Raw genomic sequence first — 27971 nt, forward strand, 5'->3', positions numbered from 1 at the left:
TTTTTTGCACCACATATAGCTTCCAAGTGCTTTTCAAGGAGTGCTGCACTGTAGAACAAATTAAAATAACCCTCTCTGGAAGTCATAAAAGAGAGTCATATGTCATAGAGAAATGGTCTTCCATCATGACAAATGTAGATAGGAAAACTGGGGACTTCTGGGACACCAGGAGCAATCAAGGATCCTGAAGTATCCCAAAACTATGAAGCACCTTAACAAAGAGTAGCAAACAAATCAGGGAGACAGACAAAATTCATGCCATACTCTCCAGGTACACAAGCATCCCCTCCATCCTATCTGAATTAAGGCTCATTCACTTTGCTGTTATCCAAGCTTCTGTCAGTTAGACACTGGGAAAGTAAAGACATAGCATTGTCCAGACTCCATGATAAATATGCAGCTGTGTCATGAATATACTAATTGCACAACAGGCCAAACTGCCTCACTGTCTCCCCCAGTGGCCTTGCAGATACATTGAACAAGAGGAATGAAAACAATCTGTTGAGAAGTCTGTACAAGAGAGATGTTTAATCATCACCTGACCCTTTGTCCATCACCAGGAGGAGATCTTCAGCCACAGAGACCTGGATAGTCTCTGTACAATTCCCAAACCAAGACCATGGTTGACAGGGATCAAAGAAATCTGTGATCTCCAAGTGATTCGAGTGTTGCCTTGTCATCACTTTCTAAATAATCTTGCCCCCCAAAAGGGGGATTATAACGATGTTAATTTTCAAAAAGTCAACATCAAGAGAAAGTTCATTGAGTAGAGGACTGCTTGGCTTGAGAAAAGCTAGCAACCTGTCCTTCCGTAGGGAAGCGTCAACATTCAGAAATTTACAAGTTCCCTTTATTTATGGGCAGAAAACATAACCTATGTCAGTATAAAGAAATGCTGTGTGTGTCTGGAACATGTAGCAGTAAGATAAAACAATTCTATCAATACAATTGTTAAAAATAAATGAAGAAAGAGCAGTTGGGTAAGATTTATTTGGGCTCAGTATATTTTCTTCTTTTTAGGTATTCTAATTTTTAAAAATCTAAATTCCCAGTGGATTATTAAAAAGCAAGGTAAACAGAGTGCAGTTCTTTAAAAGGCATGTCTTTGAACAGAAATGCATGTAGTAGGACTGGTATTCATTTGTTCAATCCCTCCCATTCAAAGACTAGTGCAGGCATGACTAAAGTCTGGCCCACAGAATTCAACAGTGTTGATGAGGTATGGGGGGAGAGCTGATCTTTAATATGTAGGATTACCTCAAGGAGACCTCAGCTGTCAGGTCACGCTGATCAGTATGGAACATCCATGTTAGGAACAGAGAAGTTAGTGTGTGTGTCACTGTTGTATGGACGAGGAGGTCAGCAACAATATTCTCTGATTAATACAAATTATGTGCATTCAGTGGTTCTTAACAAGTTGCTACTACAGTTCCTGGTTGAACAAACTTTGGGTACACTTAATCAAGTGCAATTAAAAAGTTATTTGGGGAGATTCAATACCAAAAAAAGTAAGAATACAAAGAACTGTCACATCTCTTATGGGTATAGTCTAATTTCAGTACATGGGTTGCCGCACATCAGTCCCCATTAAAACTAAAGAGTTAAAATAAATTCATGATTTGTGTTAACTCTTTAGCTTTAATGGGAATAAATGGGGTGCTTTTAGGTGAAAAAGCTCCTATTTGGTACAAAGATACTACATTCTGAAAGTAATTTTGCTATGTTTGAAGTTACACCAAGTCACCCTAAAATATCTGCTCCCTTACTGAAGCAGAAGCTTCTCCCTTCTCCAGAGGTGGTAACGGAGGTGGGCACAACACCCTTTCCTCTGCTATAAGCTGAGGGAGAGATCCCCTTCTTCTTGGCTAGAGTGGTGATAGCTCCCCATCCAGTTTCAATCTATTTTAACCAGTGAGCATCTCAAAATGTATTGCTTTCTTATTAACATGTCAAGCTAAATATTTTAGTGCTTCATTTTCTTATTTTCACAGATGCCGTATTTTCAAATGCACTCAACATTAAAATTCTCATGGGACTTTAATAGGAGCAGAATTAGATTCGGGCCCAAGTCCAAGCAGGTTTTAAAATCCCAGCCTTTTTGCCTAGAGCTTTGAGTAAGGGACAGATTTTTTTTTCATCTCCCTCAAATACTCTAACATATTAAAAAGTCTGAATATAAATTCTTAAAAGCAGAATGATCTAGGAAGATGGACTTCAACAGTGAACATGACAACAATGAACTATATCTTGTTCGGCACAGATATACCTATAAACGAAGTCTGGCTTTTCCTTCAGCAAATGTAAATAGCTTGTAGATTACATAGTAGAATGCTGTTGCATATTTGAGATAAGGAATATATAATATAGCAGTAACTAAAATAATGTAAATAGTCTCCAGCCTACATCTTGTTTTTCTTAAGAGCAGTACCAGAACAAATTCAGGCAGCAAAGAAAAAAAATGTACCTTTCTTTCTAGCTGTATCATCTGGATCAAGATTTCTGGTTACTGTGACAACCTTAAGAACTAGATGATTACCCCCTTGTCGAATCATGTTCACCACCTGCCTGTGGCCAACTTTCACTACATTTTCATTGTTAACCTACAAGGGAAAAAAAAAAGACCTTATTTTAGATAAGAATTAGGAAAAAAAATTCTTTCAATTTTAAAAATGGGGGAGAGCAGCACAGGAAATTACAGAATTTCTATATTTTTAAATAAGGAAAATCCATTACAAAAATGTAAGTCAACTGACATTGCAACAGGAAAAATATAAACTAGATCTTAAAATATATGCATGATTCTTTTATTTCCATGGTTATCCATGAAATCAGAAGGAAGAGATTTGGGTTAGTTCAGAGTTAAATGTCACGTCACTTTTTTTTTCCTCTATAGAGTACAAGGGGCAAAAATATTGATTTTCTTAAGTTGACTATACTTCTACATTACCTGCAAATATTTATGTCTACTGTTTTTCCTTTCATACGCCCAACAGGATATTTAGAGGGTTTTCATTTCTATTCAGATCCAGGAAATAATTCAATGTCACCCTTTTGAAGAATTCTGACACTTAACAGGCTCTTTTATTTTATGCTCTTCTCTGTTTGCTTTTCAGTGCTCTGCCCTTTCCCCAGCTCTGCGGGAGCCCAAAGTAACAGAGGCAATGACAGCAGGGCTAGCACAATCCAAAAGCATTCTCACAGAAAAGGAGAGTAACAGTAAGTTAGCTATTGCGTAACCCTAACCTATTACAACGGCACATAGTCTGCGGACATGAGCTATAGTTCGGGCTCTGCCGCTGTGTATGTGACCTTGGACAAGTCATTTTGCCTACTCTGTGCCTCAGTTTCTCCACTTGTAAAATAGAGGGTATAGAATGCTTATCTTTGGAAAGAACTTTGAGATCTTTGGATGAGAAGTGCAATATTAGTGTAAAATATTATTATATTGGAAAACTATTGGATCTCTGATATTGGAATAAACCTTTGAGATTTATATTTAAGTCACCATGTTCTACGGCTGGCTGACTATACTAAGTGCCACTGATTGAGCCTGGAACTGTCCTTAATGAAATTGTTCAAAAATTATTCAGAATGTCAAATGGCACAATAAATATTTTCACTGAGCTTAATAATTAATGAAGCAAGACATTTTACTTAACATCTTTTACAAAATCACCACCAGAAAATACAATATACTACTAAACTACCACTCATGTGGCATCCAAGATACGTTACACATGGAGTCATGCATCAACATTGAAAATATTTTAACTGCAGGAAGGTGCTTTCCATCTGATATCCTTTAGCTACTTTGACCACTGTGATAGAACGTCTCAAACAATGGCACAGCTTGAGTTCACTTCTACATATGGCCAAATGGCAATATGCTCTAGACACTATTTTCTTTTACTGTTGTCCGTATCCACTGATTTTCCCCCACCCCTTAAACTTGCCTAATACCAAATAGCAATTTTTATACTCCAAGACAAGATGCAATTGGAGTACTATTAAGTCCTACATTATTTAAGTTAGTTCAGCTTGCTCATTAACTTGAAGGTGAGCAGTTGAACTCTTATTACTACTACTTACGTCAAGCAATATAGGAAGAAACTACATGTCACACTGGTGTTGGAAAGTATGTGCACAGAGAGCCCTTTCTGCCTCCTTTACCCTCCTGTTTGAGCAGTATTTAGGTGATGAACTGAATAAGGACCCACAAATCATTCAGGACATCATGAACACAGAAATTGCCTGACTGGATCAGATCTCAAGTCCTTCTAGTCCACTATCATCTCTCCAATAAAGGCAAGCACCAGATGCTTTGAAAAAAAAGGACAAGAACTCCACAGGTGGCAGATTTGGGACAACCTGCCTCCACCATTAGATATCTTTACTAGTTAGAGATCGATTTAAGATATGCGTACACCCTCCAAAATGTTATCATTAAATATTCTATCTACTGTGTTATCCACTTGAATTTTGCCAAGTTCTTGGACTCAGTGACTTCTTGTGGCAATATGTTCACAAGCTAATTATGAATTTATCACCTTTTAATATAACTGAATATCCCATTGTTCTTGTGTTGTGAGACTGGAAAAATAGAAGTTTCTGATCTACCTCCTCTATACCATATATCATTTTATGTACTTTTAACATGTCCCCTCTTACTCGTCTCCTTTCTAAACTAACAATCCCAATCTTTTCAATGTCTTTTTCTTATGAGAGTGTTTTCATGCCCCTAAACTCTCTCACATTTCTCTGAATCTTCTTTAAGTCTGCAATATCCTTTTGGAGATGGGGTGACCAGTTCTGCACACGGTATTCCAGATGAGGCTGCATCCCTAATTTATTTAGCTGGATAGAAAAATAGGGTCATTTTCCCTGGGTTCACCAAACAAGAACAAAATGCTGTTTTTTCTGACCATTTTGATTTATTTCTGTAGTACATAGTCCTGGAGTCTCCGTATTGTCATTCTGTGTGGCTTTGTGCAACGTAAACATCTTAAAAATTAATGGCACCATCTTTAGTTTACATTAGCATTAGAAAAATGATGTTGACTTGAATCTCATGTGATTCTTAATTGTTTCTAAGTTATAACATTGACATCAAGCACCAAGACTATTTTTCCTGCTAATTGCAATTCTCTTACTGAGAAGATAGCCAGTAAGAGATCCTTAAAACAGAAACAGTTTACAGTATTCATCAGCAGATGGAGACAGGCAGATGTGGTAAATGAGGCAAAATTGCAGACTCCTCTATGCATGTACATTTTGAAATTATCATAAACAGATGGACATTCAAGTCCTAGTAGAATTTATACAGAAACAAATGCCAATTCTTAAAAATACAAATCAGGATGGATGAAAATCGATAGTTTAAAAATATCAGATTTATTAATTGCAGTTAAATACAGGTTTATTAAAAACATTTAAGATTATATTTGAAATTGACAACCTATGTTAAGATATAAGCTCATTATAAAATATTAAAATACAAAATACAAAAATATTAAGCAGTATGTGTTTGCTGCCAAGTCCAAGAACTAGGCACCTTTCAGTTCATGCTAGCAGGGTGTACACAGGGCAGTTATAACCTAACACTTAAGTGTGTACTGCAACTCAGACTCCTGTAATCTGCACTACAGAGCTGTGTAGATAAGCCCAAAACCCACCAAAGTTGAACCACATAATATACAGTTGACATCCTTGTGGAAGTATCATACCAAAATTTAGTCTTGTAGCACTAAACTTTAGGAAGGATGATTTTAACAACGGCAAGATTATAGACTTATAGAAAGAGACCTTCTAAAAATGTTAAAATGAATTACTGGCACGCAAAACCTTAAATTAGATTGAATAAATGAAGACTCGGTACACCACTTCTCACTTTTTATCCAGAATATAGATTCACAGAATTTAAGGCCAGAAGGGATCATCAGATCATCTAATCCAAGAGTCGGCAACCTTTCAGAAGTGGGTAACCTTTTCTCCTACAAGATGTCATGTCTGACAAAAGAACATAAATGGTCAATGATGCCAGCCTGAGATGTGCCAGTGACACCATTTAACACACACAAATATCAAACAAGCTTTTAAAAAAATTATTAAAGGAAAATATCTGACTTCATTCATATGCAGGTGTTAAGAAACATTCATAAAAATCTCTCATTTTTCAAAGCAAACTAAAAGTTACATTAAAAAAGGTCTGACATTAATAAACTCTCTGAAAGACTGAGCATCCATCACTACTAATCACAGGGAAGTTTAGAGCAAAATTTCCCATTCAAAGTTATTGTGATTTGGAGAACAAATAAAAAGGAGGCCCATTCTGCGTTGTCAAAAAACCCAAACCAAAACAGAAATACACTCCTGAATTTTTCAGACATTAAATGAAGTAAGATGCACGCACTTTGATGAAAATATATTTTTGGTAAGGGGCCAGTCAGGGAACCATTGTAGTCAAAAGTTCCAAAGCAGTGGTCAACTTGGGTGCCCCTAATACTGTGTGTGCTCATACAGATGTCTTTTCACTTTACATGAGCAAAGGTAGGTGTAAATACACACACTGAAAATCCAGCCCTATAACATGGTGACTGGTGGGGTTCCCTCACTCTGGTGGTGGAGGGTCAAAACTGAATAGCTATAATTGAGATGCTGGCTGCAGTATATAAATATATATATATATATATTTTTAAAGAGATGACTGAAGGAACATGACAAAAGCAGCTATAAAATTCCTTACAACTTACTAGCATCTGGTATTGGCTGATGTGTCTGAGACTGGGTATTAATTTAGCTACACCACTGGCATCTGGTAGGTTAACTCTTGAGTTCCTAAATATATTTTATGAAACAAAATGAATGTTTTACTTCCTAAGAAGCTCCCATTATTAAACAATTCAACAAGCCAATTCCTCCACTACAGAACACAAGTATTTCTAATTAGAATCTATATGTTGCCTTTACTTTTTTTTTTAAATGTGGAGTTATTTCTTTTAAAAAAGTCAAAGTCAGTACTGATTAGAATAACTCCCTCCCCCAATGTTTTCAGAAAAAAGTCAGAGTTACAATAAATCAACCGAATATTAATCAAACATGTGCACACTTTACTATAAAAAGTGATAAATGGCACCATCTGTTGGCATATCATTATGTGCAATGATGTTATTTAACATTTGGAGCAGGAACACATTTATACAAGGCATATTTTTCAAAAACTGTCCCAGATTCAATCTATAATTGAATGCGTACAATGGGTTTGTTAAAGAGGCACAGATACAGGACATTAAAAAGCTGTTGAAACAAAAAGATTTTTATTACAAGAATAAAGATGTTGAAAGGAGGTATGAGGGTACTTTGCTTCTAGAAAGCAATGGAAGTATATCGTGTGGTTAAACCATAGCAGAACCAACCAACTGGTGTCTCACATCCATTAGCACCATCATCACCACCCTACTGGGGAGACCTTGTATTCTTTGGATTATAAAGAAAGGGTAATTAATGACAATTAATTTCACTAATAGAAAAATAAAACCATGCATTTCCATAGGAATGTAATATGTATATAGCCATGTATCACCTACCATTAAGGCATCCATCCTACTGTATCATTTTGGGCATACCTCTGCTCTCAAGTACACAGTGAAAACTCAACCTAAACTTAAAATTTGGAAAAGAAAGGGATATGTACAGTGGTGCCCCTTACATTTGTAATTTGCTTTAGATAAGTAAAGTACTGGAGGGGAAGTGGAGGATCAAAACACACGATGGTGCTATGGACTAGCCACTCTATGATGGGTACGCTCATAGGTGAGTGCCTTAACCACTAGGCTATCCGATGTTCCCAGGTTGGTCTCTCTCAGTCTCTCCTGTTGAAGCTGGTCCACTTTGTATAACATTCGTGCATAGTCACCAGGCCAGAGAGAGAGAGAGAGAGAAAATGACTCTAGAGACTGGTGGTTCAGGCACTCACCTGGGAGGTGGGATAACCCAGGCGATATCCCCCAGCTCCGTGAATAATTCCTTTTATAAAGCGGAACACTTCAACAGGAAAGAGAGTTCCAACCCATTGCCTGGTGGTTAGTGCACTCACTTGTGGGTGGGGAGATGTAGATTCAAGTCCCCCCTCCAGAGTGAGGATTCAAACATGCATCTCCCACATCCCAGCAGAATGCCTTAACTACTGGGTATAAGTGGGCAACACCACCATCGCCATTTTGTGAATATAGCCCTTCCTTTCCTTTCCTTTTTTAAAAATACCCAAAATGAAGTGTTCCATTCAACAGAAATAAATGTTTTCAGTTTGCCAAAAAAAAAAAATTATTTTGGTTCAACTCAAACCAAATTAAAAAAAAAAATTCAGAACTGCCAGCTAACTGAAAAATCAGTAATTTGCACAGCTCTAGTAAGGTCAACATTATGTAGGGCCTTCTAAGGGACAGCAGCCTGAATATGCGGCAATAAAAGGGGGAACCAATGGTCAGATTTTAGCCATGGCAGTGAGGCAGATTCTAATGACAACCACAAAAAGAATGAGCCAGTTATTTAATTATAACCATCAGATGCAACAACTGCACACAACACTGAAAATTATTGCAATGCCTAAAAGCTGAATCTACTTCAGAAAGGAGGTCAAATATGGAATTGTCCCAAAGAATTCTGTACAGCCAATTTTTGTGGATTTAATATTAAACAAACACACACGTTTTCCTTGCCCCAAATGTGGCTTTTTCATGCTATGTACTCTTCATGCTAGATGGGGAGATTTGATTATCACTAAATATACATCATCACACACAAAGTAGCTCCATTAGAGCACCATTATTTCCCCCTTTCCAAAAAGATTAGGTTATAAACAGACTTGCCAAGATCTGAATAGTGCTACTGGATTTACGTGCGTATGTACAGTTGAGAAGGAGAAAAAGTACAATGATAAAAAGATGTGGGCTTTTCATAAAACCATGTTTTAATGGATCTCCTGTAGGTGCTGATGTGGATTTTCTTGACACGGCCAGTAGGAATTCATTCCAAGGGGGTATTGCTGTGATATAGAGAATTATGAAATGTGCTAGTAAAAAAAATTCTTTATAATTTATGTCAGCAGATGTATTAAATGGAAACATTCACCATAGCAGCCTTCCTGTAGGAATATGAAAAAGGAAAGACACCAGTAGAGAGATATGGTTAAAGATTTCTTCGCTTTTTTAAAAAAAATCTATTTAAGTTAATTCCCTCCATGCATCATAACAAGAACAGCCTTATTTGCCAACAGATACATACACTTGCCTTCACCAGGAACTGATCCTTAACTTTTTCTGCTGAGAGAATGGCCAGAAAAATAGATCAGCCATTTGCAAAAGCACTGATGTTAGCAGACCTCAGTCCTCCCTCTTATGGTGTTATCTGGCTACTAGTGCCTAGAGTCAGACTTAAATGTAAACCTGCTGCAGTTCCCATATTTCCCAGCCCAAAATCATCAACCTATTTGAAACAGTGAAAAACAAAATTGTGGATTCACATAGGTCCACAAATACCTCCCTAAACACTTTAAAATAGTTGAGCACCTATGCACATACTTAGACTAAAACACAAATATTACACAATGTGATCGCCACTTGCTTCTCCACTACCAGTGCAGCTCTCAGTTTGGTGTTCCTGTGTTGGACGGCTGAGGCAAGTTTGGCAGACAAGGAATGTGGCCTGTCGCATCTGAAAGTTCTACAGCCACTGCTCATCATCCCATGATGATGCACTCCCACCAGTCAGTGCTCATTTCTCGGGCCCCTAAGTTGTCCTCCACCACCTTCAGCTGCTCAATGAACGCCACCAAAAACCTTGAATTGGTTCTCACTATGTCCCACTGCAAACTGACCACCAGGAAATCATCATGTTCCCCATGGTTCTTCTTGCAGCTCTGCAAAATATCAGAGAATCATGTGTCCTGTGTTTGCAACTCTCATGACAGTAGTGCAGAGCTGTCCAGGCTCCATGCCTCTGTCAGAGATGGCAGACAACAAGTAATCTCACAAGTGGGTTTGTAGGAAATTGAAAAGGTGAAAAAATTATGGGATAGAGAATGCTGCACTATGGGAAGTTGACTTTTTACTCCCAGTCACCCCTGAAAGACTTATTTCAGCCCCACCACGCATTGCCAAAACTTTCCAAAGGATGGTATGCTTGATGGTGATGGGCTGCACACTGGGATACTTACCGATGGTGCACTGCACATTGACACAAGCACTCCTGGTGATTACGCACAGTACTGATGCAAGGAGCTAAGTACACACGTGCACAAGCGCTATGCTAACTATGGTGCCTGTATGCTGACACAACTTGTGTCAGCAAAACTTTGTAGTGTAGACATGACCTTATTTTGTTAGTCATTTTCATGCAGCCCTTAGGAAAGATTGATACAGTGAATAAACTAGTGAATAAGTTAGATATTTTCCACTTGGTGGAACATTTTATTTAAACATGTATGTATGTTGCATACATACACATACATTCATGTGTACACATGCATACATTCATGTGTGTTGGAGTGAGATATATAATGGCCTCTTTTTAAAAAAAAAAAAAGAGCCCTGTTCTTTGCAGTATAGATATTAGAATCTGTTTGGATTCACTTTGTGGTCTTTCATTCAGATCATTCCTGAGACAACTACCCACCCTTTTGGCACATGTAAATTTATAACAGCAGCACCAGATCCCGTTGAAATACTGAAAAAGGTTTAAGACACAAATGTATTTGAGGAGAGCTGAGGGGGATAAAGGGAGTTAGTTTCTATGTGTAACAGGGAAGTTTTTATGGTAGAGTAGAGATCTTCTTTTGAAATTTCCTGGCCGGATTGCATAATTTTCCAAAGATCTCAGGATACATACTGAAAAGTATATCCACCCTAATGGAAGAGTCCTATAGAATGCAATAGAAAATGATAGCTTTTCTGTAATCTTCTTTTCACCATCCTTTAGAATGCAGTAGAGATTTTTCTTGATGCATAATTCTATGGGACAGTTGTACAAAACTTCAGAGGTCTCCAAGTTGTTAGAGAAATCTCATCCCTATTAAATTCTCAATCCTAATTTCCATAAGGAAACCAACAAAAATAGATAAATCAGTGACTTAAGAATTACAGTTCTGTGTGTACACTTGGAGATAGAATAATTTAGAAAATCCAGTATTGGACCTAGTTCCATCTACAGCTTTTTCTGATTATCAGCACAAATCAGTAAGGGAGGAAACATATACAGACTAATACATTTTAAAAATCTCATCTTCTCATTCAACGGTTGCTCTTAACCCTGATGTTAAAAGCAGCTTCTTCTCTGTGTTCAATTTAGGAGAAAATGGGATCAATATTTTAGGACACATGGGCAATCAGAATAATAAAGTACCTCCTTGTCCAACATTTTCTTTAGGACTAAAGTTCTAAGAACATTTTTCTCTAAAGAATTTACATTTTCTGTATATTCAAATGAAAAAAAGGTATTCCTTAGAAATCCATCTTTAGAGAACATGTAATGGAAATACACCCAAGTCAACAGACTCCTCTGCTTCCTGATTCCCCAGTGGGTTATTATTTTGTCTCATAAAAAAGAATTTCCACATAACACAAAACACCATTTTAATAGTATTGCTGCTGTGCAGCCAGGGGCAGAACCTGTTGTGTTACATTACAGGCCTGCCAAGTTGGAAGAAGGTACTTGTATAAACTATGACAGACATGGAGGTTGCTGCCTGTCTACTGCCCGTACCAGGGGCAGCTGCAAGACTCTTGGCATTTATTTTAGCCAGAGAGTAATTGGAAGCTGTGGTAAGTAAAGAAAACCATCATGAGATAAACACACTGAAGACCTAAGCACCACTCAGTAACTTGGAGACATCCCCATTAAACAGAATTACTGTCTCCATTAAGTAGTACTCATTGCTATTATGAATCACTGGATTTAAGTCACGCTTCCTAGGATATGTCACAATTAAGCACATCTCAGGGTATGTCTACACTACGAAATTAGGTCGATTTTATAGAAGTTGATTTTTAGAAACCGATTTTTCCAGTTGATTGCATATGTCCACACCAACTGTATTAAATCGGCGGAGTGTGTCCTCACTACCGTGGCTGGCATCAACTTAAAGAGTGGTGCACTGTGGGTAGCTATCCCACAGTTCCTGCAGTCTCTGCTGCCCATTGGAATACTGGGTTATGCTCCCAATGCCTGATGGGGCAAAAACATTGTCGCAGGTGGTTTTGGGTACGTCGTCAGGCCCCCCTTCTTCCCTCCATGAAAGCAACGGCAAACAATCGTTTCGTGCCTTTTTTCCTGGGTTACTCATGCAGGCGCCATACCACGGCAAGCATGGAGCCTGCTCAGCTCACTGTCACCGTATGTCTCCTGGTTGCTGCTGGCAGACGCGGTACTACATTGCTACACAGCAGCAGCTCCTTGCCTTCGCGGCAGATGGTGCAGTACAACTGATCGCCATCGTACGTGCTCCTGGGTACTCCTGGCAGACCTCGGTGAGGTCAATCAGGGGCACCTGGACAGACATGGCTGAGCAAGTGCAGAACGGTGGTAGGATGTGCCTTTGGACATTTAAAAGCTCTCTGGTGCTGTTTACTGACTAGGTCAGACCTCAGCGCAACCAACATTCCCATTCCCCCCGTGTTCTTGGCGTCTGGGTAAGGAGGTTATGGAACATGGGGAGGAGGGTAGGTGGTTATACGGTGGATGGAGCGGGGGGGTCTGTGCTCGTTGGTTTTCCTGTGTCTCCAACAGACACTTCATCATGTCAGTTTGCTCCCCCATTAGTCTCCGCATCACCTCCTGCCTCCGTAATTCGCGCTCCCTTAATTCTCTCCTGGCCTCTGCCACTGAATGCCTCCATGCATTTTTTTTTTGCCTTCTAATCTGCGATAACCTCAGGGATGGAGAGGATAGGGGGAGCATCGAAACATTCTATGCTCGACGATTCGGGGGGGGACTGCATGGTCACCTGTGCTGCTGAGTTTGCCACGCTGGACAAACAGGAAATGAAATTCAAAAGTTCCCGGGGGTTTTCCTGTGTACCTGGCTAGTGCATCGGAGTTCAAAGTGCTGTCCAGAGTGGTCATTTTCACATGGTAACTTGAGAGAAAGATTCCATATTTTTGTAAGATGTGAGAAAAAAAATTCTATTGCTGTATAATCCATTACAGTATTTCACAGAAAACAACCCCCCCAAAAAACAAAAACCTCCAAAACACATCAGAACAAAACCCACCACCACACACATCAAATAGCTTTTCATTCCTGTGAACACTTCAAAATGGTACGGTAACTGATTGGTACAGTAAAAGCTGTGTTATGTGGCACTTTACAAACTGGAAAGTTCTAGAAACCAGCATTTTTGATAGGTTTGCCAGGTATCCGGATCCGGGCAGCAGTCACCTTGGTCGGCTCCCCGTAAGCAGCAACATGACCCTGCTGCTCTTAGGCAGAGGTGCAGCCAGGCAGCTCTGCGTGCTGTCCCCACCCCACCCAGAGCACTGGCGCAGCAGCTCCCATTGACTGGGAACCGCAACTAATGGGAGCTGCGGGGGCAGCACCTGCAGGCAGAGGCAGTGTGCAGAACCGCCTGGCCGTGCCTCCACCTAGGAGCAGCAGGAACATGTTCCTACTTGCGGGGAGCCACCCGAGGTGAGCGCTGCCCAGATCTGGCACCCCAAAACCCCTCCCTAACCCCAACCCCCTACCCCAAGCCCCCTCCCGCACCCAAACTTTCTCCCTCCATTGGTAAGTATAACTCTTAGTTAACCGGAGTATTTGATTAGCCAGCACCTCCTATTCCCCCAACATGCCATATAACACTTTTACTGTATATGCCTGTACAAATCCGGATCAAAATTGTGAATTTACTTGATACTGTAACCACTGTGCTGAAGTAGTTGTCTTACATTCTGAGCATGTAATCGACTGCAGAGAGCTGTCAAGAAGAGACCAAGGCAGTTTATTGTGTACCTTCGTGAATAGACAAACACAAGAGTCATCAATGGCAACTGTCTTCCCAATCGAAGGGAACCCACTGTCACAATGGTCTTGCTAAAAAGAGTGGCCAGGCTGAAGAAAACTGGTTTTCCCTGTTTGGAGTCCAGGAGGGCAGCAATTTTCCAGCTAAATACCTGATTGGGGCTTTAAAGCTGGTCGATCACATGACAAAGTGGGCAGAAACCTAAAGGCAAGATCAGCTGCAAGCTCTCTCGCTGTCACCAGCTGAACACTGTCAGGCAACAGAAGGATTGCATGAGATGGAGGGGCAGACTGACCTGACACATGGACTGGGCATAAGGACTTACAAGAAGAGATGAGCATAGACTTAGGGTAGAAAGTATACAGGTTGTTATTGTTTTAAATCTGCACCTCTTGAATGCTGAGAGAGGAAGGACTTGTCTACACATGAAAGTTATTCTAGAATAAAGCAGGTGTGAATTTAAAGTGGAATAGCTATTCCAGAATAATTCCATGTAAACAAGTCTTAAAAGTTACCTACCCCTCTGATGATTAAACATTATTGTGGTTTTAGTAACTACCCTGCAATGCCTCTGTTCCTTACTTTAACTCTAGCACCAAGTGACAGGTAAAGTATAAACCAGAGTATCCATAGAATCATACAATCTCAGAAATGTAGGGCTGGAAGAAACCTCCAGAGGTCATCTGCACCAGCCCCTTTGCTGTGGCAGGATAGTGTATTCCTAGACCACTCCTAACAGGTGTTTGTCCAACCTCCTTTTAAATGATGGGGATTCTGCAACCTCCTAAGGAAGCCTATTCCAGATCCTAACTACCCTTATTTTTTCCTAATATCTAAGCTAAATCTCCCTTACTGCACATTAAGCCCATTATCTGTTGTCTTGAAAGCACATGGGTTCCAAAGGCTGGGTCGGATTACAACAAACTGGTAACTGTCCACTAGCAGGACAGCCAGGTCAGTAATAGGAACAAGTTAGAAAAAAAATTAGCACTGTACAATATCAATAAAACACACATTAAATACATGGATGTATTGTTTCTTGACTTTAGCAAAGCTTTTGACACGGTCTCCCATAGTATTCTTGTCAGCAAGTTAAGGAAGTATGGGCTGGATGAATGCACTATAAGGTGGGTAGAAAGCTGGCTAGATTGTCGGGCTCAACGGGTAGTGATCAATGGCTCCATGTCTAGTTGGCAGCCGGTATCAAGTGGAGTGCCCCAAGGGTCGGTCCTGGGGCTGGTTTTGTTCAATATCTTCATAAATGATCTGGAGGATGGTGTGGATTGCACTCTCAGCAAATTTGCGGATGATACTAAACTGGGAGGAGTGGTAGATACGCTGGAGGGGAGGGATAGGATACAGAAGGACCTAGACCAATTGGAAGATTGGGCCAAAAGGAATCTGATGAGGTTCAATAAGGATAAGTGCAGGGTCCTGCACTTAGGACGGAAGAACCCAATGCACAGCTACAGACTAGGGACCGAATGGCTAGGCAGCAGTTCTGCGGAAAAGGACCTAGGGGTGACAGTGGACGAGAAGCTGGATATGAGTCAGCAGTGTGCCCTTGTTGCCAAGAAGGCCAATGGCATTTTGGGATGTATAAGTAGGGGCATAGCGAGCAGATGGAGGGACGTGATCGTTCCCCTCTATTCGACATTGGTGAGGCCTCATCTGGAGTACTGTGTCCAGTTTTGGGCCCCACACTTCAAGAAGGATGTGGATAAATTGGAGAGAGTCCAGCGAAGGGCAACAAAAATGATTAGGGGACTGGAACACATGAGTTATGAGGAGAGGCTGAGGGAGCTGGGATTGTTTAGCCTGCAGAAGAGAAGAATGAGGGGGGATTTGATAGCTGCTTTCAACTACCTGAAAGGGGGTTCCAAAGAGGATGGCTCTAGACTGTTCTCAATGGTAGCAGATGACAGAACGAGGAGTAATGGTCTCAAGTTGCAGTGGGGGAGGTTTAGATTGGATATTAGGAAAAACTTTTTCACTAAGAGGGTGGTGAAACACTGGAATGCGTTACCTAGGGAGGTGGTAGAATCTCCTTCCTTAGAGGTTTTTAAGGTCAGGCTTGACAAAGCCCTGGCTGGGATGATTTAACTGGGAATTGGTCCTGCTTTGAGCAGGGGGTTGGACTAGATGACCTTCTGGGGTCCCTTCCAACCCTGATATTCTATGATTCTATGATTCTAAATGGCTTAACTGCCAAATGACAGATCTCAAGAAGTAGTAACCAATGTGGAATCCTCACTGAATGGGGGTATTTCTGTTGGTGTACTGCAGTGATTAGTACTAGGCCCAAAGCTATTTAACATTTTCAGCAATGATCTGGAACTACGTTTAAAATCACTGCTGATGAATGTGGCAGATGACAACAGTTTGATAGAATGGTAAATAGTTATGAGGACCACGCAGTCATACACTCTGATCTGGCTTGTTTGGTAAGATGGAGCCATTCAAATATCTAGGAATGAGGAATGCAAGCCATACCTATAGAATGTAAGACTGCATTCTGGAAAGCAGTGACTCTGAAAAGAATCTAAAGGTCACAGTGGACAAGTACTGAGAATGAACTCCCAGTGTGATGTAGTGGCAAAATGGGCTAATGTGATCCTTGAATATGTAAATAGAGAAGTGGTGAGTACAAGTAGGGATGTGATATTCCTTCCAGAGCATTGGTGAGATGGATATTGTATATGGTGTCCAGTTCTGGTGTCCACATTTTGAAACAGATATTGGAAAAATTGAAGAGGATGCAAGAAAGAGCCACAAAAATAATTCAAGGACTAGAGAAAATGGCTTACAGTGAGATCCTAAAGAGCTCAGTATGTTTACTTTATCAAAAAGACGACAGAGGTGACGTGATTGCAGTGTACAAGTATCTTCAGGAAGAAAACACACTGGGTATTAAAAAGAGCTCTATTCCCACAGAGAAAGGCATAACAAGAATCCATGGCTGGAAGCTGAAGCCAGACAAATTCAAATGGTAAATAAGGCACAATTTAACAGCGATTAATCATGATTAACAAAGTCTTAAGGGGAGGGGTGGATTTTTCATCTCTTGAGATCTTCAAATCAGCATTCCAATCCAAAAAGATATCTCCTTTTGCTAAACACAAGTTATCGATACCTCAATACAAGGGTAACTAGTTGAAATTTAAGGGCCTGTGATAATAGGTGGTCAGACAGTAGAAGATTTTATGGTTCTTTCTGACCTTAACATCTGTGGGGTAAAGAAGGCTATTATGAGAGTTCTCACCTGGCTACTGTTGTCAAGAAACCCATTTTGTTGATATGTTCACTATAACACGATGTTTGCAGATTTATAAATTCTGTTGCTATTTTCAATTGTATCTAGTGACAAATGGCTTAAATCAGGTTAGCTCGAGTGGCTGAACAACATATTTTAGCTTATTTTGTTGTAGTACTTGATTACATTACTTAATATGTGCTTGCCTGATGTATTTGAGCTGAGTTTTTACCTCAGGGCAGATCAGCCTTCTGTTAAGTTTGCTTTTGGTTTATTCAAAAATAATTATACAAAACACAGGAAAAATAATTAAATATTTTGGTATATTCAGATACCCTTTTTTGGTAAATTCTCCAAATGTTTATTAAAATTTGAAGGTGAGCACAGCAGAGAATCTGTATCTTAATGTTTACATTATAAACACAAAGCCTACAATTAATCTGTGCCTAGATTCTATGATGAAACACTATAAATACCTAACCTATACATAAATATAAATAGCTATTTAGAGCTCACCTGTCTACGATAGCTAGAAGAATGCATGTTAATATGTTACTGCTTAATCTCTGCCCGATCTTTTTAGGGTCAGCGCATAGTCTAAGGTGCGTGGAAGAGTTGCTGATGTTGAGGAGATTTGTTGGGAAGTACACCAACATCTGGACCATTTTTGTAGGTAATACGTTGTGTCGAAGACTTTCTGCTATGTAATAATACCTCCTGCACCTCCGTCGAATAGGTTTGACCCAAGAAGGAGCCATGCTTTGAGGCGGAGAATCGCCAGGTCAGGATGTAGGGTACGTCCTCTGTTCTAATAGAGGAGGTATGGAGTGACTGGAAGAGAGATTGGCAGGCACATCACGAGCTGTGGCAGGTAAGGGTATCATTTCTGTCTCTACCAAGTAGGAGCGATCAGAATGACATGTGCTCCATCTCTTTTTATTTTGCAAGGCTTTCGATAGTAGGCGAAAAGGAGGAGAGGCATAAAGAAGGTTCCTGTCCCGGGGAGGAGAAAAGCATTGCTTAGGGAGTGTTGTCTTATCCCTGCTCTGGAACAGTAGCATGGACATTTCTTGCTCGTGTAAGTGGCGAACATGTCTGTGGTCAGCATTCCCCACTGCCTGAATAGATCGTGAAGTACTACTGGGTCTAGTTCCCACTCCTGGTCATTGAGAATTTGCGACTGAGACTGTCCACCATTGAGTTGTGTGTGCCTGAGAGGTAGGCTGCTGACAGTGTGATGTTGTGGGAGATACACCAGTTCCATAGTCTCATTGCTTCTGCGGGGGGGGGGGGAGGGTGACCAAGCTCCCCCTTCTCAATTTATGCAGAACATGCAGGCTACGTTATTTGTTAGGACTCTGTGTGATCGTTGGATCAGCAGGAGGAAGTGGGCGAAGGCATTCCTGGCTGCCCTTAGCTTGAGAAGGTTGTTGTGAAGGCATATCTCCACAGGTGACCATTTGCCTTGCGTCATAAGGCCATTTAGATGTGCACCCCACCCCATGAGTGATGCGTCGGTGGTGAGAAGCAATGACAAAGGGTTTTGTGAGATGGGGATCCCTTTGCAAATGTTGGTTGGGTCTCTCCACCAGTCTAGGGAGATTTTGACCCTGGTGGGTAGTCACAGGGGTTTGTCTAGTCTGTCCCTGTTTGGTCTGTAAACTGAGCTGAACCACATCTGAAGGCACTGCATTTAAAACCTGGCATGTGGTTTTACCGCTGTAGCTGCTGCCATGTGCCTCAAAAGTTGTAGGCAGTGTATGGCTGATACTTGTGGGCTCTTTTGAATGGTCTCTGTGAGCGTGGCCAGAGACGAATCTGTGGTGAGATAGGAGAGCTCTGGTCTTTAAAAGAGTCAAGGTCAGCGCCTATGTATTCCAGGCACTATACTGGAGTGAGCGTTGATTTCTGGGCACTGATCAGTAGGCCCAATTCTGTAAACAAATGAATTGCAGCTCTGGAGACTCAGTAAGCCTCTTGGAGAGGCTGGGTCTGAGGAGGCAATCGTCCAGATAAGGGTAAATCATGACCTCCTGGGAGCGTAAGAGAGTGGCCACCACTGAGAGAAACTTGGAAAATATTCTCAGGGCCAATGATAGCCCAAAGGGGAGCACCCTGTACCCGTAGTGGTCTTGTCCCAGAGTAAATCTGAGAAATCATCTGAGTCAGTAGGACTGAGATATGAAAATAGGCATCCTGAAGGCCGAGGTGTGACAAAGTGGGACTGCTCTTAATGTTTCCTCTGAATACTGTAGGGGTGCATCAGTTTCTCCTATGCATTTCGTAAGTCTCTAGTTGGTGGAATAAGGGGGTGTAATTGTTGCAGAACAAAGGGCCAGTGTACATAAATGGCCGACACTCTGTCTCCTGGCAACTGATAGCCTGGACCCTTCCCCCCGCAAGGTGATAGCTAAAGGGTTGGAGAACAAAGGAATCAGGTGACCTCTTGGCCCGGGAAAGGGACAAAGCCCAGAGGAGGAGGGGCTGGAGGGCGAGTCAGTTTGGGGCTGGCTGGGGATATGGAGTGAAGCGCAGACGTGGTTGTCTGGCTCACTGCCCCCCAAAATGGACCTGGCTGAGGGGTCCTATTCTCTCTACCTACAAGCTCTGTTTTAGACCATGTTCCTGTCGTCTAATAAATCTCTGTTTTACTGGCTGACTAAGAGTCACGTCTGACTGCGAAGTTGGGGTGCAGGACCCTCTGGCTTCCCTAGGAGCCCCGCCTGGGTGGACTCGCTGTGGGAAGCACACAGAGGGGCAGAGGATGCTGAATGATTCGAGGTCAGACCCAGGAAGGTGGAATCTGTGTGAGCTTCTTGCTCTGAAGACAGTCTGCTCACAGAGAGGAGACTTCACCCGAGTCCTGACTGGCTTCGTAGGGAGCAATTCCAGAGCATTGCCCGGGGACTCTGTGACATGAGGGCTCAAAACTAGTCTCCCTGTTCCAATGCTGGAATGATCATTGCTAAATTGACTATCTTGAATTTTTGAGCCTTGACAAACTTGTTGAGAGCACTGAGGTCTAGTATGGGTCTCCAACCTCCCTTCCTCTTGGGCATTAGGAAATAATGAGAGCAGAACCCTTTGCCTTATAGATGTTGTGGTACTGGTTCTATGGCTCCTAACTAGAGGAGACGAACTACCTGCTGTCATAGTAAACTCTCATGAGAAGGGTCTCTGAAGAGGGATGGGGAAGAGTGTTGTTGAGGGGGCAGGGAGATAAAATGGAGACAGTACCATTGTGAATTATCTCTAAGACCCATTAGCTCTGAGGTTATGTGCTTCCAGGTGCTGTGGAATGCTGCCAAATGGGAACCAAATGGGTGGGTGGTGGTGGTTAGTTGTAACAGTTGTGGGAGTGGTCTATCGGCACCTTAACCAACATGTCAAAATTGGTGTTTGGACGTGGATGGCTGGGGTGAGGAAGATTGCGGGCCAGATGGTTTATGTCTTGAAAATTTAGTTTGTATAAAGCCTGGTTAAGTGCTAAATATTATTAAGAATTGGTATAAATCATGCCATACACAGATAGGTCTTTGCTCGATGTGGATCTTGTTTTTAAAATATTTTCTTGACCCACCGCTATGTTAAAAAGTTCTGTATCCAAGTGAAAATTGTATCCAAGTGATAATCGGTAGAACAACGACAAAATGATATGGGACTGGGACTCAGCAGAACTGCATGTTAATCCCAGCTCTGACCTTTACTCACTGTGTGGCTTTGTGCAGATCATTTCAACTCTGTGTTTCAGTTTATCCATCTTTAAAATAGGGAAAACATTGGTAACTTGCAGTGGTTCAGTTTGGCTCAATCTATGAATGTGAACAACTTTGATATATTTAAACAGAAGCCACTGTATATTATAAAAGATCCAATTGCAGACAAAATTCTGATATCTTTACTTATCTTACTCCACAAGTAAAGCCACTGATTTGCATGGGTGTATTCATGGAACGAATACCTATTCAGTGTGGGTTAGAATATCAAAATCTGGCTGGGACCTCGTTAATCTACACTCCTAAAAACACAGAAAACTGGACTCTTTCCGCAAAGATTAAACAGTGGAAGCTCTAGTGAGGTCCCTCATATATTAACATTTCATTTTTACACAATGCTATATACTAGTAAATATAACGTAATGCAATATACTAGCAAATGCAATAAAATATCAATGGAAACTAAAACAATTGACAAAATAAAGAACAAACCTTTTGGAACACTTTTTTTAGTTGTTTTTGATTGCTCTATTGTTAAGTCGCAAAATCTAATAATTCACAATTGGGTCTTCTAGTCATTATTTCAAACTGACAAAGTTCTATTGTACTTAATATTCATGCAGAATGGCCCTTTATCATCTCAAGTAACAGTACAGATGCTAGAGAATGATTTATTTTGGGTTACTAAACAACAATATTAGAAGTATGAAGGAAACAATCCCCAAAACATGTGTGTCATAATAGGCAAATGTTCACACCAAACTTTCCATTAGGTTGGATTTTATTTGTGAACAATTAAATGTAGAATTTTAGTCTTATGTGATATGATGACTCATAGAACACGAGTGCTGGCCTTTAAAGTAGGCCACAGCTACCCTATGACTGAATGCTTGTCCTGGGGCAATATCCTTACAAGCAAAAATAAAATACACAGTCAAGCAACGTGTTTGCTTTATGCATTGCTTCAAGTCTGTGTGCTTGCAACACCTCACTTTCAAAAATGGGTCTTAGGAGCGTTTCAAAATTTTACCCAAAATGCTCAGAAGCCTTTGTGCTCCACTGTTTGCCAGTGTCACAACTTGTCTTAATTTCTTATCATGGGAGAAGGGACAGTGGAACGTTGGGTTCTTGACTAAAAGAATATGGAGACTATCGAGGCATTTTTATTTGGAAAAAAAAAAAAGCCAAAGTTCTCTGTGCTCTGCCATACACACATCACACACCCACAGATGGTCCTGCTTTACTAGTCCCCTTACACTTATGAAGGCACCATGACAAATAGTAGACTGACAGCAGTCTTTTTGTTTTGTGTTTGTATAGAGCCTAGCACAATGAGGCCCTGTCTATGACTGGGATCCCTAGGCACTACTTCAATATAAATACATAATCATAATTTGGGATTTTCCAAATATACAGTCCCATTCCTGACTGCAAATAAATCGAGTAATTAGTATTTGTAGAGGTCATTCCTTCCAATGCAACTCTACCAATAAGAATGTATGTAAAAACAGATACAATTTTGTCCAGAGAAAGAGAGGCAAATGCAGGCAAAAGGTCCAACTGAAACTAGGTGACCTACCCACTGGGCAAAACTGTAAATATCCAGGAGCAACAATTTTTGAACAATAGGCTTACAAAAATAAAAACCTCGATCAGGTCATATACACCATCTCACATTTTGTCCAAAAGGCCAGATTTAAATATCTCCAAAACTTTGAAGAATTTCTAATCTGTACTAGAAAAACACCTTTTCTAAATCTATAGAGAGATAATCTGGAGGAAAAAAAAAACACATGTAGGCTCAGCCTAACCTATTAGCTTCCAAGCCAGGAAAAGTTGTTGTACACCAAATCAAGCAGCTTAGCACAATCATAGACTAAGTGAGGTGGAAAAGGTTCAGGAGTAGTCTTGGCTTCATCAGTTCCTAAGCCATTTGAAAAAACTCAGTGTTAAAGAGCAAGGATCACTAAAAGATATTACAAAAAGGATGGAAAATGAGATGCCCTGCTTGGGTTAAACGGGGGGGGGGGGGGATGGAAGGGGGGTTTGAAGAGATGGTCTTTCAATTAAAGGGTGACTTCTGCTTCCCAGAGGAAGGCAGCTAAATCACCATGATGTCCATAGGAGGGGAGAACATGTGGTTCCAGAATTCAGGGAGATGTGATGAGGGAGTATCTTGAATTCATGTGAAAGCAGAAACTTGCAATTAAAGGGAGTGCCAGAGAGAGAGAGAGAAAAAAAAAACATGGCTAGCAGTCCATCAAATCTTCTACATTAAACGACAGCCATAGCACTTGAATTAAGGAGCACTATGTAAGAGCTTTTGTCCTAACTTCATTCTGACAGCTGTCAGCTGCAAGGATGACAAAGCTGGGCCATATCTGGACTTTTTCTCCAGATATGAGCACTGCTTCCACAGCTGTGTGCACGAGAAGACGCTCTGACCTCACAATCCATGAGTACTTCACCAAAACAAGTAATTGGCTTCTACCATTCTTTTTATGCAAATTAACAGTACTTCAACACATCTGTGGGACATTATAAAGCTATTCTTTCCATACAGAGAGAATAAATGACTAGATGTTCTGAGAGAATTAGCCTGCTGATTTCAGTTCCCTCCCTCCCTCTCCTTACACTAACCACTAGGTTAGCCACTGTCACACACTTTGTTGCTTCTGTAGGCTAAGCTCACTGCACATACAAGAGGCTCCTTGCATTCCTTTATTCCTACCCCTCAAGCTTCCTATGTGCTCATCCCACCTCCTCACCATTTCAAGGACTCCCTGCAACCCCCATCCTGTGTACTGCCCCATCTACTCAGGCCAGTATCCCTCATTCTCCCCCACCATATCAGAGGCTTTGCGGGTCCCCTCATTCCCTCCTCTGCCATGTGCCAGAAGCTCCAGGTGTCCGCCCCCCTAATCGTTCCCTCCGATCCCTCCCGCAACACCAGATGATGTGCGTGATTCCCTCTCCAATCGCTCCTTCCCCCATAACATTGTTATTTCTTTCTTTCTGGGAGATAAATCATTTAGGGTGTCAACATTTTAAAAACTCTGTTGGGGACAATGGGAAAAGCTGAGATGTGTGTGGTGGGGTTTTGGTATGCTGGGAGGTGTTAATAGCTGCCCTCATCCAGTTCTTTGATATATAAAAAATTACAGACCTGACGGAAGCTGACGGATCTGCTATCCAGATGTCAGGAGCCCTGAGCGTCTCTGGAGTGGGGCGGCTGCCCCACTCCATGAGGAAAAGGGCTAGAACAGGCCAGAGAGGCTGCACAGACCACCAGCCAATCAGCAAAGGCCTGTGGAGAGCCAATCAGGACCGGGCTGGGTCCTATACAAAGGCTGCCTAGCAGAGGAGAGGGAGTCTCTCCCTGACTAGCAAGGGAGGACAGGCTCATGAGGTAGCACCTTGGACAGAGTAGTGCTGGGCAGGCTGGGGGTGGGGGGGAGGGGGAGCAGAGGAGAGCTCCAGCCTGGTTACCTGCTAGGCTGTGGCCCCTGCTAGAAAGGGCAGAGAAGGTGCACAGGGCCAAAGGGGAAGTGGCCCAGGTAAACTAGGTGGACAAGAGGGGAGCGAAGGAGGGCAGAGAGAGGCTGCCGCTAGAGGGTCCCTGGGTTGGGACCCATAGTAGCGGGTGGGCCTGGGTCCCCCCCTTTCCTCCTTGCACTGCACCTGACCACAGAGGAGTGTGGCCGAGACAGACTGCAACTTGCCCCTGAGGTGAGGGGCTAGACTTTGGTGCTGTGGTTGGCCACTGAGGCAGGTGCTAGCTGAAGGACTGTCGTTATTTCCCCTCCCCCATCGAAGGGGGTGAGACCGGAATAGTGGGCACTGCTGGAGGGCAGTGTCCTGAAGAGGACGCCGCCAAGAGGGGAGCAACGTGGATCCTGAACCAGCAGAGCAGAGGACGGGCAAGAGGGCGCTCCACAGCTGACAAGAGCTAATTCCCGGAGCAGCCAGCAGGAGGTGCCAGCAATGGTGAGTCCTGACCCCGTCACAGTCCCCCATTTCACCCTTCTGAGTTTTCTGACTTTCACCAAAAACTGATAGGGTTTGTCCATTAATGCTTGGAAAATTCCCTGTTTGGAATTGATTGGATACAGCATTCAAAAGTTATTATGTTACAGACCATTAACAGAGAAATGCCATCAAGTTGAGTGTAAGGCCTAGCTTCACTCAGCCAATTACCTCACACAATCTAATTTGTAGAGGGATAGGTTAGTCCTGGCTCTTCCAGTTTAGAGAGATACATTTATAGTGTTTCTATTCTGAAGATGCCAAAGCTCCAAAGAGCCTTTGCACTGCCTAACTATGACACTGACAACTCTTCCCTTACTCTTTATGAGGAGTTCAAGTCCGCTACCCTCCCTTGCACTTCCTCTTCCACATATCCATTTCCCCAGCAACAGATCTTTCTCCTGCTCAGCAAAGAAATCAGGAAGCCTGAAAGTTTAAGTTTTCATAGTTGCTGAGGACGTGACGTCTCTCATTCACTATTCTTGAAATTTGTATTTAAAAATCAACTTTAATTATGATTAGGGGGTTTGGGACTGAAACTAATGTTGTCACAGGGAGACATTTCTGGACAGATTTTTATTTAACTGAACATGCATGTGCCACTTGTGTTCTGACATGCAAGCAGCTATCGCATGTAATATATACACAGCTGTATATTTATTATTCGGCTCGCTGCTGGGAAATTAGTAATGAGCTGAAAATGAACTAGAAACCAGTGATTCAGTATTTAGCAATATTTTTTTAGCATAAAGTGATACTTTTCTCCTAAAAACGTTCACATAATTCTCCCTTAAATTCTGATTGTCATGTCATCTATTGTTCTATCCATAGAGGGCTTGATTCCGCAATTTTTACTCATTTTAAATAGTACCTTAGCTCCACAAGTACCTTAGCTCACTGTTTGCAGTGGATTCATGCTTGGGTATATGGCAGAATCAGATCGGTGAAGTGTACACTCAGTTTCCCACATAAGAATAAGAAATTCCTTTTTAAAATATCAGTCTTATTTTATGGATTCACCTTTTACTGTAACAAAAATACAGGAATTTCAATTCATACCTTAAAATAACCCAAAGTTTATTTTAAAAATGGCAACTTTATGAAAGAAAAACACAGCCATCCCGAGCTGTGATGGATGAAGTCTCCTTTGTTTGATAGCAATAAGCAGTAAGACTCTTAGCTAAGTGCCTGGGACAATTATGGATGTCTATGCAATCTATAAATTGAAATTGAAACAACAGATAACAGATTAAATAGATTAAATCTGAAATAACAGATTTTGCTGAGTTACGTATTCATAAAATGTACTTATGTATCTAGCAGTGAACAAGAAATAAAAGGCTACTGTGCATGATAGGAGCATCTAACACAAATCTTCTCTCCTGGTTAATTTTGTTTCTATCCTGGTTAACTTTGTTTTCAGAGTGACCAAATCTAACCCAATGCAACAGAGGATAGTACATATTACTATCGAGAAGTTATTTTTATTTATATATAATAGAGAAAAAAAACAGCAAAAAATCCTTTGACACTTGCCCTGCCTGTGGAGTAAACAAGAGTGAAAGCTTCCCAAATGTAAGATTTTGACATGTAGGTATCTATGAAATGTGTTTCAGAGTGGTAGCTGTGTTAGTCTGTTCAGCAAAAAGAACGAGGAGTACTTGTGGTACCTTAAAGACTAACAAATTTATTTGGGCATAACCTTTTGTGGGCTAAACCCACTTAATACTCCTTGGGTTATTTTATGAAATGTGTGTTCAAGGAAGAAAACTATAATATACTGTACTATATAAAATATGCTATTTTACTGGCTATGATCAATGACTTAGGCAATGTTATCCAGTCTCCTCCAATCTGATGTCAAAATTTATCTTCTAACTTGTTGGAAACATTTTATATCCAAACATTCCTTAGAATTAAGTAAATCAATTCTAGAAAAGGAGCAGTGCCACCTTGCTAGGTGTTTACTACACATCTATCCCCCACAATAGAGATAACTATATTAAATTCTTTTAAAAATTAAGTATAATTGGCATTTACTGTGCATCAAGCTCAGCCTGACATTGGAGTTGCAGCATTTTGTGATTGCATATGCCACTTAAGACAGGTTTCAGAGTAACAGCCGTGTTAGTCTGTATTCGCAAAAAGAAAAGGAGTACTTGTGGCACCTTAGAGACTAACCAATTTATTTGAGCATGAGCTTTCGTGAGCTACAGCTCACTTCATCGGATGCATACCGTGGAAACTGCAGCAGACATCATATACACACAGAGATCATGAAACAATACCTCCTTCCACCCCACTGTCCTGCTGGTAATAGCTTATCTAAAGTGATCATCAAGTTGGGCCATTTCCAGCACAAATCCAGGTTTTCTCACCCTCCACCCCCCCCCCCACACACACAAACTCACTCTCCTGCTGGTAATAGCCCATCCAAAGTGACAACTTTGACAACAAAGACAGTGTTTCCAAGAGGGCTGCAGGAAGGGTCTAGTTGGGTCATGCATGCCCTGGCTGTACTTACCACCACCCTCACTTTCACTTCCCCTGGGCAGCAGCATGGGGAGTGGGATCCAGGCAGCAGAGTGAAGGAAGTGCATTCAGGGCGCACACAGTTGGGACCAGCTGCTGATCATATCTGGGCAGCATGGAGGAAGCGGCCAGAGCCAGCAAGGGGATGGGCAGCAGGCTGGGGCTGCAGGAGGGGGCAGGGCTTGAAGAATGAGAACAAGGAGACTTGGGGGAGGTGGGGATGGGAGAGCGCGCAAGCAGGGGCTTTGCAGACCAGGCTGGGCAAGGGAGGGGGCTGGAGGATTGAGACAGGGAGGAGAGGGAGGAAACAGGGGCCGGGGGACCCACCCACTTTACATAGCACTCTGCAGCCCTGTATGACAGCTTCTAGAAAGCAAGCAACAGTATACAAGTAATGGTTGGTCCCCCCACCCCAAAAAACAAAATGCAGTTTATA

At 41.6% G+C, this 27971-nt stretch overlaps 1 protein-coding gene across 1 annotated transcript in view; it reads right to left on the reverse strand.

Moving 5' to 3' along the window:
• SHANK2 (SH3 and multiple ankyrin repeat domains 2) overlaps positions 1 to 27971 on the reverse strand; it is a 618929-nt gene that overhangs the window by 45895 nt on the left and 545063 nt on the right. Inside the window, exon 20 of the mRNA XM_084631101.1 lies at positions 2465 to 2600. Coding sequence (XP_084487227.1) covers positions 2465 to 2600 — 136 coding nt within the window. The remainder of the gene's footprint in view (positions 1 to 2464; positions 2601 to 27971) is intronic.

The sequence above is a fragment of the Lepidochelys olivacea genome (genome assembly GCF_965140295.1).
Source record: "Lepidochelys olivacea isolate rLepOli2 genome assembly, chromosome: 6".
Taxonomy (NCBI): domain Eukaryota; kingdom Metazoa; phylum Chordata; order Testudines; family Cheloniidae; genus Lepidochelys; species Lepidochelys olivacea.